An 18,866-nucleotide genomic window follows, 5' to 3' on the forward strand; every position below is an offset into this window, starting at 1 on the left:
TGTTGACCAGGATGGTCTCGATCTCTTGACCTCGTGATCCACCCGCCTCGGCCTCCCAAAGTGCTGGGATTACAGGCTTGAGCCACCGCGCCCGGCAGGGAATCTCCAAATTTTTGTCCAAGTCAGTGAGAAGTGCCTGAGAGGCCTATGGACCCACGACTGTCTGTCTGTAGGACTGAACCCTTAAACTTGTGAAATCTGACACTAATGCTGGATAGCTAAGTGCTAGAACAGGACTGAGCTGTTGGACACCCAGTTGGTGTCAGGGAACCAAAGAAAGAGAGTCAAGAATTTCAAGACATTCTAAGTATTTTAAGAGGAAAAGTAGAGAGACACCATGTTTTCTTATGCAGGGTTTCCATCTGTGAATTATTTTGCAAATGTTTTATAATTTAGTTATACTAGCATAGTAATAATACAAAAATAAAAACATACATGTTTGGGTACAAGTAAGTAGAAAAATCAAATTGGGCCAGGTGCAGTGGCTCACGCCTATAATCCCAGCACTTTGGAAGGCCGAGGTAGGCAGATCACGAGGTCAGGAGATTGAGACCATCCTGGCTACCATGGTGAAACGCTGTCTCTACTGAAAATACGAAATACTAGCTGGGCGTGGTGGTATGCGCCTGTAGTCTCAGCTACTTGAAAGGCTGAGGCAGGAGAATCGCTTGAATCTAGGAAGTGGTGGTTGCAGTGAGCCAAAATCAAGCCACTGCACTCCAGCCTGGGCAACAGAGCGAGACTCCGTCTCCAAAAAACAAAAACAACAACAAACTTGCATGTTCTTCACATGTACCCCAAAATCTAAAATACAATTAAAAAAAAAAAAAACAGAAATTCAAGGACAAAGAGGTGAAGTACACTTAAAATTTCTGTTTTAACTATAATGAACTGGTGTTTTTAATGCAAATGCTTTTTTTAAAACCAACCTAAAATTTCTCCAATGCCGATGAAAATGCCAGAAAGTCCAATAAGGCTTTTCTCTTCTGCTCCAAATTTGTTTATAGCACCAATACAGGTTCCATATACACCAGAAAAGAAAGTTAACTCCAGACCTTTAGTTAAAAAAAAAAAAAAAAAAAAACCATGTAATTTATACATTCACTTTTATCTTCCCATCTAGTAGTATCTGACAAATGAATGAATGCTTGAGTAGTAAACACACATAAAACAACCCACAGAGACTGAAATATTAATCCCTAAGCAGAGCATAATCTGATGTGATGTAACCGATGAAATGGAATTAGCTTCATGTTATGGATTAAATGTTTGTGTCCCCCTAAATTCACATGTTGAAACTCAAATTCACCAAAACATGATGGTATTTGGAGATGGGACCTTTGGGAAGCAATCAGGTCATGAGGGTGGAACCCTCACAATGTGATTGGTGCCCGTATAAAAAGACACAGCAGAGAGCTTGCTTCCTGTCCACTCTCTGCCGTGGGAAGAAACTGCAAGAAGGCAGCTGTCTACAACCAGGAACAGCCACACCAGAAGCTGCACGTGGCGACATCTTGCACTTGGACTTCCCAGCCTCCAGAACCATGAAAAATACATGTCTATTGTTTGAGCCACAGTCTATGGAAATTTATTATAGCAGCTAAAATTAAGATACCACAAGACAGCATCTGCCATATATTTCAGATAAAAGTATACAACACAAATGAACAGATATCCTTATGCTAAAACCTGTCACTCTCCATGCAGGCAGAGATGGGCAGAGGTGATAATTAACATAACTTTATAAGAGTGAAGACTAATATGCTCATTAGCTTGTTAGCAGCTTTCCAAGGAAATGGGAACATTTCTTTCTTTCTTTCTTTTTTTTTTTTTTTTGAGAGGGAGTCCCGCTATGTCATCCAGGCTGGTGTGCAGCGGCATGATCTCGGCTCACTGCAACCTCCGTCTCCTGGGTTCAAGCAATTCTCTCTGCCTCAGCCTCCCAAGTAGCTGGGATTACAGGAGTGCACCACCACACCTGGCTAATTTTTGTATTTTTAGTAGAGATGGGGTTTTGCCATGTTGGCCAGGCTGGTCTCCATCTCCTGATCTCAGGTTATCTGCCTACCTTGGTCTCCCAAAGTCCTGGGATTACAGGCGTGAACCACTGTGCCCGGCCCCTATTGGATTATGTTCTTATTATAATGGAAAGCCAATACATACTATCCAATGTGGCTTAAAAGCCCCACCATGTTTTAATTAAACCCCTTTTTCTAGGTAAAGAAAATTCCTAAGATTAAAAAATTAGAGTAAATCAGTAGGGGACCTTGATTCCCTAATGCTACAAAACCTTAACTATGAATTTTAAAGATGTTTAATGTTTATTCTATTTCACCTAAAAATATGTCATACCTATGTAGGGTACATAAAGGCAAAAGATTAATCAGCAAATTACAGCATTTTTAAAAAGAAAACAAATTACCTCATCATTCTTGACCTAAGGGTACTCCACGTTATACCACATTATGTTGTGCTTCTATTTCATTAGAAATGATTTCTTTCTTTTTCTTGAGACAAAGGTCTCATTCCCGTTGCCTAGGCTGGAGTGCAGTGGTGCTATCTCAGCTCATTCCAACCTTGACTTCCTGAGCTCAGATGACCCTCCCACCTTAGCCTCCCAAATGGCTGGGGCTACAGGCATGCACCACCACGCTCAGGTAATTTCATGTATTTTTAGTAGAGACGGGGTTTCACCATGTTGCCCAGGCTGGTCTTGAACTCTTGGGCTCAAGCAATTCACCCACCTCAGCCTCCCAAAGTGCTGGGATTACAGGCATGAACCATTAAAGTTACAGATCTCTTCATGGTTATTTTCTGCAGTGCTCTGTGTTGCCCTAAAACCACTGGTCCCAATGAGCCACGTGTTGTGGTTTTTCTAAACCTTGTGCAGAATCCTCCCACATTGAATTTGGGGTGACCCTGTGATTTGCCGTCACCAACAGAATGCAGCAGAAGTGATGCTGGGCTGGACTGAAGTCTGAGCTTTTTTACTGGACTCAAGTCTGGTAGTCTTTCCTGTTGCCTTTTTTGGAGCCATCAGCCCATTAACTAAGCTGTGTAGCTATCCTGCTGGGTCACAGGAGATCTTATGGAGGGGGTTGTGCAGATGAAGAGAAGCTCTGAGACTACAGGAAGAGAGAGATACTCAGCCTTTCATCTGACCCCAGTGAAGGTGGCACATGAAGAAAACTATCTTGGAAGTTCTAGCCCCAGCCACCCTCTAACAGCAGCCACAAGAGACCCCAAGTAATTCCATCAGAAGAACCATCCACTGAGCCCAGTCAATGCACAGAATTGTGAGAAATAATAACGTGGCTATTGTTTTCAACCCCTTTATTGTCATTATGCAGCAAGAGAAAACAAGAACAGTAATTCCATTACCTGTATAAGCAGTTGTAATACTAAGAAGGAGCATCTCCTTGGTGACACATAACTTAAAAGACTTTTCTGTAAAGAAAAAAATTTAAGAGGACTTAACTAGATTTTAGTTAATAAAACATTCCTTCAACCAAAACATCCCTTGCCAATAATGCCAGTAAAGGAACACTTTGGAATAGAAGTTTCAGATTAAAATGCTTAAGGCATGAACTAAATTTGCCCTATAAATAAAATGCTTATTTCAAGTGCTTAAATAAATTCTATGGTCACATTTTCCTCAGCACATTTTCCAGCTCTTGTGACAAAAACATGAATAGGAGGAAAAAAAATAGAATCAAACAAAACAACAAAGTACTTCAAAAGGCATGATTAAACATTAGGCTCTTCAGGAAGTCAAACATCAGCAAAGCTCTGACTTCCCTAAAGAATTATAATGGAGCAGCTTTAAGACTGGACTCAAGATCAGAACCACAGGGCAGCTTTTTGGCCATATAGGAGCTGGGCGCCACTTCCCAAGATTCTGACTCTGTAGCTCTGAGGACTGAAACTTGAGTTGTGCATATTTGTTGCTAGTCACTTTAAAGTTTCTTTTTACACTGTTAATTTAGTGGAAATCTGCAATGGATAATGCATTTCTAAAAACTCCACATTTAATTTAACTGACTTGTCTGAAACCATAACTTAAGGACCACTATTCGATTATACAAAACTAACAGTGGATCCAGATTTTAATTGTGATTTATTTGCTGGTCACAAAACATACATAAGTCACAAACACTGTCCTAAATCTCTCCATATGTAAGAAAGGATGTTTTTCTCTAATTTCACTGAAATATACTAAGAATAAATATAATAAGGCATTTTTACCAATCATTTTCAAGTATTTCCAGGAAAAAATATATGACCAATACAAGGTTTAAAACAATACTTTTATTTTCAAAAAATTCCACTAGCAAACCATGTTCATTTTATTTATTTATTTTTTGAGACAGAGGAGTCTCACTCTGTCACCCAGGCTGGAGTACAGTGGCACGATCTTAGCTCACTGCAGCCTTTGCCTCTCGGGTTCAAGCAATTCTCTTGCCTAAGTCTCCCAAGTAGCTGGGATTATAGTCACGTACCACCATGCCTGGCTAATTTTTTTGTACTTTTAGTAGAGATGGGGTTTCACCATGTTGGCCAGGCTGGTCCTGAACTCCTGACCTCAGGTGATTCACCCACCTCAGCCTCCCGAAGTGCTAGGATTATAGGCATGAGCCACTATGCCCGGCCACATGTTCATTTTAGAATAATCAGAACATTTAGCCAACAAAAAGAAACTCTAAAAGATTATCTAGTATGATACTATAATGACATAAGAATGTCATTATATATTTGTACAAACCCATTAAATGTACCACACCAAGAGTGAATCCTAATGTAAACCATGGTCTTTAGGTCATAATGACATGTCAGTGTAGGCTCATTATAACAAATGTGCTCTGGTGGGGAACATGAATAACAGCGGGAAGCTCTGTATGTGTGGTGTAGGGACTATATGAGAGCGCTATACTTTCTGCTCAGTTTTGCTATGAACATAAAAATGCTCTAAAAAAATAAAGTCTATTTTAAAAAACCCATCAATCTGTTTGCAGAAATACATTGATCCTAAAATTCATGGCCAGGCCTGGTGGCTCATGCCTACAATCCCAACAATTTGGGAGGCTGAGTTGGCAGAATTGCTTGAGCTCAGGAGTTCAAGACCAACTTGGGCGACATGGCAAAATCGAGTCTCTACAAAAAACTACAAAAATTAGTCAGGCATGGTGGTGCACACCTGTAGTCTCAGCTACTTGGGAGGCTGAGATGGGAAGATCACTTGAGCCCAGGAGGCTGAGGCTATAGTGAGCTGTGACCATGCCACTGCACTCCACCTTGGGTGACAGATCAAGGCCCTGTCTCAAAAAAAGAAAAAAGAAAAATTATATGGAAATTCAAGGGACCCACAATAGCCAAAATAATCTTGAGAAGTAACAAAATTGGTGGATTCACACTTTCTGATTTCAAAACAGACAGTAATCAACACAGCATGGTAATGGCATAGGGATATATCCATCTACCTAGAGATAAACATTTATATTTACAGTCAACTGACTTTAGAGTGACAACACGATTCAATGTGGAAAAAACACTTTTCTGGAACTGGCACTACAACAACAGGATATTGACATGCAAAAGAATAAAGCTGGACTCCTATCTCAAACCATATGCAAAAATTCACTCAAAATGAATCACAGACCTAAATGTAAGAGCTAAAACTAAATAAATTAAAAAAAAACTCTTAGAAGAAAATATAGGAGTAAATTTTCAGGAGCTCGGGTGAGGCAAAATCTCAGGACATCAAAAGCACACACAATAAAAGAAAAACCAAATAAATTGACAACATCAAAATGAAAAACTTTATCAAAGCCACAGTAAGATATCCCCTCACACCTGTTAGGATGGCTAATGTCACAAAGACAAAAGATAACAAGTGTTGGTGAGGATGTGGAGAAAAGACAACCCTTGTACGTTATTGGTGAGAATGTAAATTGGTACAGCAAATATGTAGAACAATATGGAGCGTCCTCAAAAAACTAAAAATATGTTATGATCCAGCCAAGTCCACTTCTAGGCATATATCCAAGGAAACAGCTGCACTCCCACGTCCATTACAGCACTACTATGTGTGTGTGTATTAATCATATAGCAAAGACATGGAAACATAAGTGTCCTTCAACGGATGAATAAAGAAAATGTGAAATATACAATGGTATATTATTCAGCCTTATAAAAGAAAATCCTGCCGTTTGGGACAACATGGATGAACCTGGAGGGCATTACACTAAGTGAAATAAGCCAGACACAGAAAGACAAATACTACATGATCTTACTTATATATGGAATATTAAAAAGTCAAACTCATAGAAGCAGAGAGTAGCATAGTGGCTGCCGGGGCTGGGGAGTGGGGAAACAGAGAGATGCTGGTTAGGGAGTACAAAGTTTCTGTTAGGCAGGATGAGTGAGTTCTGGGAATCTAATGTACAAGTTGGTATTGATAGTTAATAACACTCTATTGTATACTTGAAATTTGGTTGGAAAGTAGATCTTAAATGTTCTCATTACACACACACACAAAAATAACTATGTAAGGTGATGAATATCTTAACTAGCTTGAGTGTGGCCATCATTTCACAATATATACATATATCAAAACATGTGGCTGGGCACCGGGGCTCACGCCTGTAAGTCCCAGAACTTGGGGAGGCAGGCTTATTGCTTGAGGGCCGGAGTTCAAGACTAGCCTGGCCAACACGGTAAAATCCCATCTCTACTGAAAACACACACACACACACAAAATTTCCTGGACACTGTGTAAATAAAAATTAAAAGAAAAAAGTACAAAAAAAATTAGCTTGGCGTGGCAGTAAATCCTGTAATCCCAGCTACTCAGAAGGCTGGGGCACCAGAATCACTTGAACCCAGGAGGCGAGGTTGCAGTGAGCTGAGATTGTGCCACTGCACTCCAGCCTGGGTGACAGAGCAAGATTCTGTCTAAAAAAAAAAACAAAAAAAAACAAAAACACATTGTACATCATAAATACATGCCTATTTTGTCAGTTATACCTCGATGAAGTTGGGGAATTCCTTTCTTAAGTTTTGTGCTTCAGAAGATACCATCAAGAAATTGAAAAGTCGGGCCAGGTGCGGTGGCTCATGCCTGTGTAATCCTAGCACTTTGGGAGGCTGAGGTGGGTGGATGGCCTGAGCTCAGGAGTTCAAGACTAGCCTGGGCAATATGGTGAAACCAAAACTAAAATAGAAAAACTCAGCCAGGTGTGGCGACATGTGCCTGTAGTCCCAGCTACTTGGGAGGCTGCGGCAGAACTGTTTGAACCCGGGAGGTGAAGGCTGCAGTGAGCCAAGTTCATGGCACTGTACTCCAGCCTGGGTGACAGAGCGAGACTCCATCTCCAAAAAAAAAAAAGATAGAAAATGAAAAGTCAATCTATAGAACAGGTGAAAACACTTGTTTGTTTTCCTAGAGTCCTTGCTGAAACACAATGGGAGAAAATATTTGTAAATCATATATATGGAACTTTTATCTAGAATATACAATAAATTCTGACAACTCATTAATAAAAACAGAATCAAATTTAAAATTTAACAATAGGCAAAGCATGTAACTAGGGCTGGACACGGTGACTCACACCTGTAATCCTAACATTTTAGGAGGCCAATACAGGTGGATCACTTGAGATCAGGAAAACAAACAAACAAAAGTATATATAAATATACCACAATGAGACACCATTTCACACCCACTAGGATGGCTATAACCAAAAAAAAAAAAAAACCACTACCAGAAAATAAGTACAAGCACGTGGAAACACTGGCGCTCTCCTCTCCTGCTAGTAGGAATGTAAAGTGGTGCAATCTGGCAGTTCCCCTGCAGACTAAGCAGTGAGATCCCACATGACCCAGCAATTCCACCATTCCTAGGTGTGTATCTAAGAGATCTGAAAACATATCCACACAAAAACTTGTACACGAACTTTAGGTATTACTCATAATACATAAAATATAGAACAACTCAAATTTTATAATATACTGTGACATGAACGAGCCTTGAAACCATTATGTTTCTTTTAAGAAACCAGGCACAAAAGACCACATGTTGTACAATTCTATTTACATAAAATGCCCGGAATAGGCAAATCTATAGACAGAAAGTAGAGGAATGGCTGCAAGTCGTGGTGAAAGGGGAGAAAGTGGGAGTGCCTCAGGGAGGTTGAATTAGGAGGCGGGAATGAGAAGTGACTCTAATGTGTATAGGGAAAATGCTCTAAAATTGAGTATAGTGATGGTGACACAACTCTGTGAATGTAATAAGTTGTACTGAATTTGCAATGAATTCTTTAAATTGATTAAATGGGTGAATCAGATGGTATATGAATTGTATCTCAATTAAAAAAAACCAGAATCTAACACCTTAATGAATCTCCTTTCAGACATTTCCCATGCACTTTTCACAAACACAAATTCTACATATACTCTATCGTTTGTTTTCACATAATATATAGTAAAATATTTTGTATATTCACAGAGATCATTTTTATGGCTTGGGTAATCTATTAAATAGATGTACTAATATCTCACAGTTGAATACTTAAATTATTTCTAGTATCTCACTAGTAAAAACATCTGAGTAGCTAGATCTTGCCACAATATTTAATTATTTCCTGAGGATAATCTTATTAGATAATCTTATTAGTTATCCCACTAGGGCAAAGGTTATAAACATTTTTATTGCTTTTGATACCTAATGACACATCACTTTTTATTTATTTATTTTATTTTATTTTTTTGAGATGGAGTCTTGCTGTCACCCAGGCTGGAGTGCAGTGGCATGATCTCAGCTCAGTGCAACCTCCGCCTCCCTGGTTCAAGCAATTCTTCTGTCTCAGCCTCCCGAGTAGCTGGGACTACAGGCACCTGCCACCACATCCAACTAATTTTTGTATTTTTAGTAGAGACAGGGTTTCACCATATTGATCAGGCTGGTCTTGAACTCCTGATCTCAGGTGATATGCCCACCTCAGCCTCCCAAGGTGTGAGATACCTCGCCCAGCCGACACATCACTTTTTATAAAGTAATACAAGTATATACCAGCAATGTGGTCTTACGCATGTCATTACCTGCCCTTGCCCGCCTCCCCCACCCATAATATTGAGAATTATGGTTTAGCTTTTGAAATCTGACAGAAACTGTTTCTGGCCAAGCACAGTGGCTCACGCCTGTAATCCCAGCACTTTGGAAGGCCAAGGCGGATGGATCATCTGAGGTCAGGAGTTCAAGACCAGCCTGGCAAATATAACGAAACCCCATCTCTACTAAAAATACAAAAATTAGCCAGGTATGGTGGCATACACCTGTAATCCCAGCTACTCAGGAGGCTGAGGCAGGAGAATCCCTTGAACCTAAGAGGCAGAGGTTACAGTGAGCCGAGATTGTACCACTGCACTCCAGCCTGGGTGATAAGAGAACTCCCAAGACTCTGCCTCAAAAAAAAAAAAAAGAAAAAGAAAAAACTATTTCTAATTTGCACTTCTTACATAGTTGACCCTTTAACAACATGGGTTTGAACTTCAGGGGTCCACTTCTGTGCTGACTTTCTTATACCTCTGCCACCCCTTAGATGGCAAGACCAACCGCTCCCTCCTCTTCTTTCTCAATGTGACAATGAAGATGAAGATCCAGATGATCCACTTCCACTCAACAAAGAGTAAATACAGTTTCTCTTCCTTATGATTTTCTTTTCTTTTTTTTTTTTTTTGAGACAGAGTTTCTCTCTTTTGCCCAGGCTGGAGTAAAGCAGCATGGCTCACTGCAGTCCGCCCCCACACCCTGGTTCAAGCAATTCTCTTGTCTCAGCCACCTGAGTAGCTGGGATTATAGGCACCCACCATCACGCCCAGCTAATTTTTGTATTTTTAGTAGAGACAGGGTTTCACCATGTTGGCCAGGCTGGTCTTGAACTCCTGACCTCAGGTGATCTGCCCGCCTCAGCCTCCCAAAAAGTGCTGGGATTACAAGCATGAGCCACCGCACCTGGCCTCCTTACGATTTTCTTAGTTTTTTCTTTCCTCTAGCTTACTTTATTCTAAATCTACAGTATATAATATGCATATAAAATATGCATGGCTCACGCCTATAGTCCCAGCACTTTGGGAGGCCAAGGTGGGCAGATTACTTGAGGTTGGGAGTTTGAGACCAGCCTGGTAAAACCCCATCTCTACTAAAAATACAAAAAAAATTAGCTAGGCTTGGTGGCAGGCACCTATAATCCCAGCTACTCAGGAGACTGAAGCAGGAAAATTAACTGAACCCAGGAGGCAGAGATTGTAGTAAACTGAGGTTGTGCCACTGTACTCCAGCCTGGATGACAGAGTGCGAGTCCATCTCAAAAAAAAAAAAAAAAAAGAAAAAGAAACATATAGGTTTTTTGTTTTGTTTTTTTGAGACAGGGTCTTGCTCTGTCACCCAGGCTAGAATGTAGTGGTGTGATCACAGTTCACTACAGCCTCAGTCTCCCAGGCTCAACTGATCCTCCTGCCTCAGCCTTCCAAGTATTAACAGCTAGGATGCACCACCAGGCCCAGTTAATATTTTTTCTTTTAATTTTTAGTAGAGATAAGGCATCACTATGTTGCTGAGGCTGGTCTCGAACTCCTAAGCTCAAGTGATCCTCCCATCTTTGGCCTCCCAAAGTGCTGGGACTATTGGTGTGAGCCACTGCACCTGGCCCAAAATATACATTAGTCACTGTTTATGTTATCAGTAAGGTTTCCAGTGAACAGTGAGCTTAGTTAAGTTTTGAGAGAGTAAAAAATTATATGTGGATTTTCAACTGTGTGTAGGGGATGGGTGGTGTGGATTGGAGTGTCCATGCCCCACATTGTTCAAGGGTCAATTATACTTAAGTTATAACAATTTTTTCCATATTTGTAAAATGCCTACTTTCTACCAGAGTGTTTATGCTCACACATATTGCAAATATTTTCCCCAGATTTTCCTTGCCATTTTAAGTTTGTTAGGTTGTGTTAACTGAAATTTTACATTTATTTCTTCAATCACTTTTTTTTTTTGTGCGACCTGGTCTTACTCTGTGCCCAGGCTGGAGTGCAGTGGCACCGTCACCACTTACTGCAGCCTCAACCTCCAGAGCTCAAGCAATCCTTCCACCTCAGCCTTCCAAGAAGCTGGGGCTGCAAGTGCACACCTGAACACCTGGCCATTTTCGTACTTTTTGCAGAGAGAGAGATGCACCATGTTGCCCAGACTGGTCTTGAACTCCTGGGCTCAAGCAATCCACCCACCATCTTGGCTTCCCAAAGTGCTGGGATTACAGGCATGAGCCACTGTACCTGGCCTCAATTACTTTTATAGTTTCATTTTTACATTTAACCTTTAATCTATCAGAAGTTTTAATATAAAGTATGGATCTCTATATTTTTCTAAGCAGTCAGCTATCTAGCCTTGCTTAAGACTCACTTGTTTTATGGCCTATATTCCTATATGAGCATGCACCTGATTCTAGACTTTGTTTCATTGGTCTTGCTATTCTGGTGTTTGCAAATGAATCCATAATAGGTTTTGGTATTTATGAGGTTAAGTCTCTTGCCTCCTTTGAGAACATTTTCTTGGATATTTTCAGACATTGATCCTAGCAGAAGAACTTTAGCACTGTTTCCTCAAAATCAAAAAATAAATGTTTAAAAACTTTACGGACATATTTGAGAAGCACATTAAAAGTATAAATTCAGTTCAGGAATTAACTGCTTTTAGATAGTATGTAGGAGCTGGGCACAGTGGCACGTGCCTATAGTCCCAGCTACTTGGGAGGCTGAGGTGTGAGGATCTCTTGAGCCCAGGAGTTCTGGGCTGTAGTGCGCTATGCGGATTGGGTGTCCGCACTAAGTTCAGCATCAACATGGTGACCTCCCGGGAGCAGGGAATCATCAGGTTGCCTAAGGAAGGGTGAACTGGCCCAGGTCAGAAATAGCGCAGGTCAAAACTTCGGTGCTGATCAGTAGTGGGATCGCACCTGTGAATAGCCACTGCACTCCAGCCTGGGCAACATAGCGAGACCCCGTCTCTTAAAAAAACAATACTAGAGAGTATGTAGGAATCTTCTCTGTACAACATCCATCATAGCCCCGACCACAGGAATGTCATGATTAATCAAGAAATGAAGCACTGGCCACACACAGGCCACATGAAGCCTTGCCATTCATTCTCCCTCTCTCCCTGTGCCTCTGGCCCCCTCGCCACCTCACAACCTCCTGTTGCACCCCAATTGCCCAGGAACTGGCCTGAGCCTACTTTCCCTAAAGCACTGTATGTACCGTACCTTATTTGGCTGCTGCCTTCCTTCTCCCTATTCAAACCTGATGGCCCAATATCCTATAACAAATCAATCCTACCATGTAACTGACTAGCTCTGTAATGCAAAGCATGTGGCCCAAAATGTGTCAGTGCCTTCTTTTACAGCCAGAGTTGAGGCAAAGACTGTCCAACAATCTAGGTGAGATGTCCTGAAACTGGTTAACATCAGCAGACAGCCAGAGAGGGATCTATGATGGAGCAGGGAGGCTGCACCAAGCCTCATCATGGCTGGCGGCACCATCCCATAAGCCAGGTCACCTACCTCGCTTTAATGACTCCAAGCTCACCAAGTAAGCCAATGTGGCTTTCTAGTCTGCTGACAACAAGAAGGAATTATCTATGAAAGGGCTCACTAAAAAAGGTTAAGTGCCATCATAAATGGTTAGATTGCAATTTCTATGAGTTTAGCTTGAGTCCTTTTCCCCTCTGGCCTCTGTGATCAATAATGGGTATTTTATTTATTTATTTATTTTGAGATGGAGTCTCGCTCTGTCGCCCAGGCTGGAATTCGAGGGTGCAATCTTGGCTCACTGCAACTCCACCTCCTGGGCTCAAGCAATTCTCCTGCCTCAGCTTCCGAGTAGCTGGGATTACAGGCACCCACCACCACACCTGGCTAATTTTTGTATTTTCAGTAGAGATGGGGTTTCACTATGTTGGTCAGGCTGTTCTTGAATGCCAGACCTCAAGTGATCCTCCCACCTCGGCCTCCCCAAAGTGCCGGGATTATAGGCATGAACCACTGTGCCTGGCCTAATAATGGGCATTCTGACAGACAAGTTTCTAGGCCTGCAAAGATGAAAGCCACACTTTTGATAGTGATAACCTCCTATCTTTCTAAGGGAGTCAGAGTATACCCCTTTTAATTATAATGTGTAGCTCAACTTACAATTATGAATGTATTCCCAGGCCGGGCGTGGTGGCTCATGCCTATAATCCCAGCACTCTGGGAGGCTGAGGTAAGCGGATCACTTGAGGTCAGGAGTCCAAGACCAGCTTACCCAAAATGAAGAAACCCTGTCTCTACTAAAAAATGCAAAAATTAGCTGGGCGTGGTGGTACATGCCTGTATTCCCAGCTACTTGGGAGGCTGAAGCAGGTGAATCACTTGAACCCAGGAGGCAGAGATTGCAGTGAGCCAAGATCGAGCCATTGCACTCCAGCCTGGGAAACTGTTGCCCAGGCTGGAGTGCAATGGCGCGATCTTGGCTCACTGCAACCAAGTATATTGTTTTATGTATATATATACATATATACATAAAACAATGAATGTATTCCTGAAACAATAGACTACGTGTGTAAGGCTCAGACTCCCATGCCCATAGGCCCTTTCTAAAACAAGAAGCTACAGACATTCCTGGTCAAGAGCCGACATGATTTGTGTCATCTGAGTCAGGCCATGGCTGATTAGATCAAGAATTTGCGCTCCAGCCTGAGGCAACCTACAAACTAATCGTAGGTACTCTAGGGCCATAAGGGCCATATGTCATAAAGGCCCTGTAACCTAAAATAGGCTTAATGAATACACATGGCCCCAAAAGGCTGCTCCCTTATGGAGAATAACTGTACTAGTCAGATTCTCTCTCCTGGGAAGACAAAGAAGCTGAGAGAACCTTACACAGAAGCAAAAGGGACTCACTGCAAGTTTCTGAAGGAAATTGTGAGAATCTGACTCAAATCTCAACTCAGCCACCTACTAACCAGTTGACCTTGGGTAAATTACTTAATTTCCTTTTTTTTTTTTTTGAGAGAGAGTCTCACTCTGTCTCCCAGGCTGGAGTGCAGTAGCACGATTTCACTGCAACTTCTGCCTCCTGGGTTCAAGTGATTCTCCTGCCTCAGTCTTCTGAGTAGCTAGGACCACGGGTGCGCACCACCACGCCTAATTTTGTATTTTTAGTAGAGACAGGGTTTTGCCATGTTGGCCATGCTGGTCTCGAACTCCTGACCTCAAGTGATCCACCCACCTCAGCCTCCCAAAGTGCTGGGATTACAGGCATGAGCCACCATGCCTGGACCCTAAATTATTTCTCTAAGCCTCAGTTTTCTGTTCTATAAAACTGAGACAATGATAGGTGTATATTATATAATACTCATAGAATTGTGAGAATTACACAGAGTGAAAAACATAGGCTGGGTATGGTGGCTCACGCCTGTAATCCCAGCACTTTGGGAGGCCGAGGTGGGCAGATCATCAGACTCTATCTCAAAAAAACCAAACCAACACAAAAGAAAACAAAAAACCATAAAGATACTACAAGAATGTTATGAAGTTGTCAGGAAGAAAAAAAAAAACCATAAAGAATTCAGCAGAGTCTTTGGCCAGGTAGACTTCTCAATGTATGAACATGATTTTTCTTACTACCTTTTAGGCCGCTGGGGCTACTGCTTTGCTCCAAGGAGTAGCAAGCAATCTGCTTTTTTTTTTTTTTGAGATGGAGTCTCCCTCTGTCACCCATGCTGGCATGTAGTGGTGCAATCTCAGTTCAAGAGATTCTCCTGACTCAGCCTCTTGAGTAGCTGGGACTACAGATGCACGCCACCACGCCCGGCTAAGTTTTTGTACTTTTAGTAGAAAACTTGGGTTTCGTCATGTTAGCCAGGCTGTTCTCAAACTCCTGACCTCAGCTGATCCGCCTGGCTCGGCCTCAGAAAGTGCTGGGATTACAGTCATGTGCCACCACACCCGGCCACAATCTGCTCCTAATTACCCTGCAAAAATCCCAGGAGACTCTCAACTCCAGGGAGAACCTGACTGCTCTGCAGCCTCTTCCCACCTCCCTCACACACCTGGGCGAGTGGACTGTCATATCATCATCCATCCCTCACAACCCCCATGTTAGAGAGATGTCTATAAGGAAGACCAATATATTTCAGAGCAGCATACCTGAAAAAATGCAAACCCTGGGGTGTCATCAATCCAAAGTTACCAGGGAAAAGGGGAAAGGCAAATGCTGAAGCTGTTCCTGAACAGTTCTTGGATTTCAGATACAGAAAATACTTACTAAAAGCATCTACTGCCTTTGTCAGATTGTTCTGGGCAGACCTGAAAACACAAAATAAAATAAAGTATTTTTCCTTTTGAAAAAAAAAAAGAACAGAACAAAAATATGATCACATTTTCATTTAAGTCTGTAAAAACCCTGTCTTCCCACGTCTGAAGTACATTTCCAGTGACCCGAAAGCTCCTTGCCTCAGGTGTCCCTTCATGGCCACACCCTCGCTCCAGGTGTTTAAAGTCCCACCTGGGAGCCTCTCTATTAACTATGGAAGACGATTCTGTCAGATTACACTTATTGTACGTGTTTATGCACATCTTTCTCAGTAATACTTCAGGCAGTACAGAAGTACCCTTTATCCTGTTGCTTTTGTTTTTTATTTTTTTTGAGATAGGGTCTCTTCCGTCTCCCAGGCTGGAGTGCAGTGATGTGATCTAGGCTCACTGCCATCCCCACCTCATAGGCTCAAGCGATCCTCCCACTAGCAATCCTCCCACCTCAGCCTTCTGAGTAGCTGGGATTCTGTAATCCCACCACACCTGTCTAATTTTCTGTAGTTTTGGTAGAAGTAGGGGCCTCACCATGTTGCCCAGGCTGGTCTTGAACTCCTGAGCTCAAGTGACCCACCTGCCTCAGCATCCCAAAGTACTGAGATTACAGGTATGAGCCACCACACCCGACCTATCCTGTCACCTACAAACTAGAAATAATCTGTGAGTACTCGATTTTCCACCACCCTTACATGAAAAAGCTCTTTGGCATTAAAACTCATCAGAGACTTTTGTTGTTACTGTCTGCATCCCGAGAGGCAGTGGCTTTGGATGTGGATCATGAAGGCTTTCTTGAAGTTAGCTTTCATTCATGTCCTTGCTGCTATGACTGTTTGGGTATTGAGAACCAAGAGACTTTGGCAGGTACTGAACTCTCAGTTGGCTTCACATCAAAATTCAAGCACTGATGGGTGATGACTGCTATGTGCTTTCTGATGAGGTGTTTTTGGGAACTAGATATCCTGTAACCAATGTGTGACAGGAATTTTTTTTTTTTTTTTGAGACGGAGTTTCACTCATGTTACCCAGGCTGGAGTGCAATGGCGCCATCTCGGCTCACTGCAACCTCTGCCTCCTGGGTTCAGGCAATTCTCCTGCCTCAGCCTCCTGAGTAGCTGGGATTACAGGCACGCGCCACCATGCCCAGCTAATTTTTTGTATTTTTAGTAGAGACGGGGTTTCACCATGTTGACCAGGATGGTCTCGATCTCTTGACCTCGTGATCCACCCGCCTCGGCCTCCCAAAGTGCTGGGATTACAGGCTTGAGCCACCGCGCCCAGCCGGTGACAGGATTTTTATATATGTTGTATGTTTTTATACCAACAGTGGCATCAAATCTCAGGTTTTAAAAGGGAAGGTTATTTTTCAATCTATACTAATATTTACCTCAGGAACATTTCCAAGGTAAGGATTCATATCTATCTCCTGCCCTGCTAAGAGAGGTGGGTTTTCATCGCAACCTGCAAATTCATTTATCCATACAAGGCAGGTCACATCACTGGCTTGGGCAGGGCATCCCAACACTTTGGGAGCCCGAGGCAGGCTGATCACTTGAGGGCAGATTACTTGAGATCAGGAGTTCGAGACCAGCCTGGCCAACACGGTGAAACCCCGTCTCTACTAAAAATATTTTAAAAATTAGCTGGGTGTGGTGGTACACCCCTGTAATCCCAGCTACTCAGGAGGCTGAGACATGAGAATTGCTTGAATCTGGGAGGCGGGGGTTGCAGTGATTTGACATTTGGCCACTGCACTCCTGCCTGAGCGAGACTCCATCTCAGGAAAAAAAAAAAAAAAAAAAAAAAAAAAAAAAAAAAAATCCCTGACTTTTCCAGCTTACCAAGACTACTGCTGAAACACTATATATGCTTGAAATCATGTTCCAAAGCTTAAAACATATTTTTCTTATTCATCTACCAAGACTGATGAAGTCAAGGAAGTACCTAACATTAAATCACTGTACATCCTATGCCTCATTTTCTCTGCAATGGGAAACGGAAGTGGGCTATATAATGTGATATATGGAGCAACTGCAGCTATCTGAGGACTGAGCAACAACATGCCTAAGCTACAACAATCCTGACGACGGCAGACTTCTTATTGATATCGTATGCTTTTATTCATCTGCAATGTTAATAAAGCAGACTTTTCCTTTCATGATTCCTTTTGAGAAATAAGTTTTTAATTATACTAGAATCATATGCAATAAAACTCTGCAGAACCATGAATGCCCTCCTTGTGACAAGGCTGGGACACACAATGATCTACTGGTTGAAACAAGGGCTTTAAAGTCAGAGGCCTGGCTTTGCCACTAATTAGTTATGTGATTTTAGACAAGTGACGTCATTTCTCCAAGTATTTCCTCATTCAAAAAAAAAAAATTATTCTACTTATACCCTCAACAGCTTCTAATCACACTAAGAAGAGAATGCAAACTTCCTTACCTTGGCTTACATAATCTGACCCTGCCTACTGCATCCACTTCCTTCTTGGAGTCCAGAACACACCACACCCTTCCCACTGCCTGGCTTTGGCCAAGGCCACCCGCTGACCTTCATGTCTCACTAGGCAGGTCTCAGGGAGCCACCCTACTCTCCACCCCACTGTCCCCCTTTCAGTCTTCCTAACATTCACTGTGCCATTTTCTTACATGTGTACTGTCTACCACTCCTTCTAAAATTAAGTTCCGTAAGAATAGGGACTTATCTGTCTTGTTCACTCCTATATTTCTCAGGCATAGAAGAGGGCTGCCACAAGTCAGTGCTATTTGTAGAACAAAGACACAGAACCTCCAAATTTAGGAGATGATTCAGGAAGAGAGAATGCTACAAAGGCTGAGCAGTATTTCTAGAAGTGTGCCTGCTCAAGTTACAGAACCCCTCATCCACCTCCCCAAACTGGCAGTTTCTTGAAAACAGGGATGGGTGGCATTCGTCCTCTAGGACCAACACCAAACATGTGCTGATGGAATGGGGCACCGTTTTTGTTGAATTTGTGGTATGCATCTTCACAGATTCCTCCTCCAATAACTACTGGTTTGTGCTTTAAAAGAAAATGTTTCACCATGTTGCCCGGGCTGGTCTTAAACTCCTGAGCTCAAATAATCCACCTTCCTTGGCCTCCTAAAGTGTTAGAATTACAGGTGTGAGCTACTGTGCCTGGTCCCAGCCACAGATGTTCCTAATGGGGCCTACCTAGAATGATGAATCCTTCTCAGAAGGTTTACAATTTACTTTGCCTAGACCTGAGGAATCATAATCTATGGCAGCTTTCCCTATGAAATATATTCTTAAATAATAAGACTTGAAAGTTGAAATTAGCCATGCTTGGGAGCACAAACCTGTAATCCCAGCTACTGAGGAGGCTGAGGCAAGAGAATCTCTTGAACCCAGGAGGCAGAGGTTGCAGTGAGCCCAGATCACACCACTGCATTCCAGCCTGGGTGACAGAGCAAAACTTCATCTCAAAAA

At 42.2% G+C, this 18,866-nt stretch overlaps 1 protein-coding gene across 3 annotated transcripts in view; it reads right to left on the reverse strand.

Moving 5' to 3' along the window:
* Window positions 1-18,866, reverse strand: part of MFSD11 (major facilitator superfamily domain containing 11) — a 34,731-nt gene that overhangs the window by 6,360 nt on the left and 9,505 nt on the right. For all 3 annotated transcript variants that reach the window (XM_017525046.2, XM_017525049.2, XM_017525054.1), the window contains 3 exons: window positions 15,352-15,392; window positions 3,382-3,447; window positions 930-1,055 (listed from right to left, as the gene is read on the reverse strand). In XM_017525046.2, coding sequence (XP_017380535.1) covers window positions 930-1,055; window positions 3,382-3,447; window positions 15,352-15,392 — 233 coding nt within the window. The remainder of the gene's footprint in view (window positions 1-929; window positions 1,056-3,381; window positions 3,448-15,351; window positions 15,393-18,866) is intronic.

The sequence above is a fragment of the Cebus imitator genome, unplaced genomic scaffold (assembly GCF_001604975.1).
Source record: "Cebus imitator isolate Cc_AM_T3 unplaced genomic scaffold, Cebus_imitator-1.0 Scaffold36, whole genome shotgun sequence".
In the NCBI taxonomy this organism is placed as follows: domain Eukaryota; kingdom Metazoa; phylum Chordata; class Mammalia; order Primates; family Cebidae; genus Cebus; species Cebus imitator.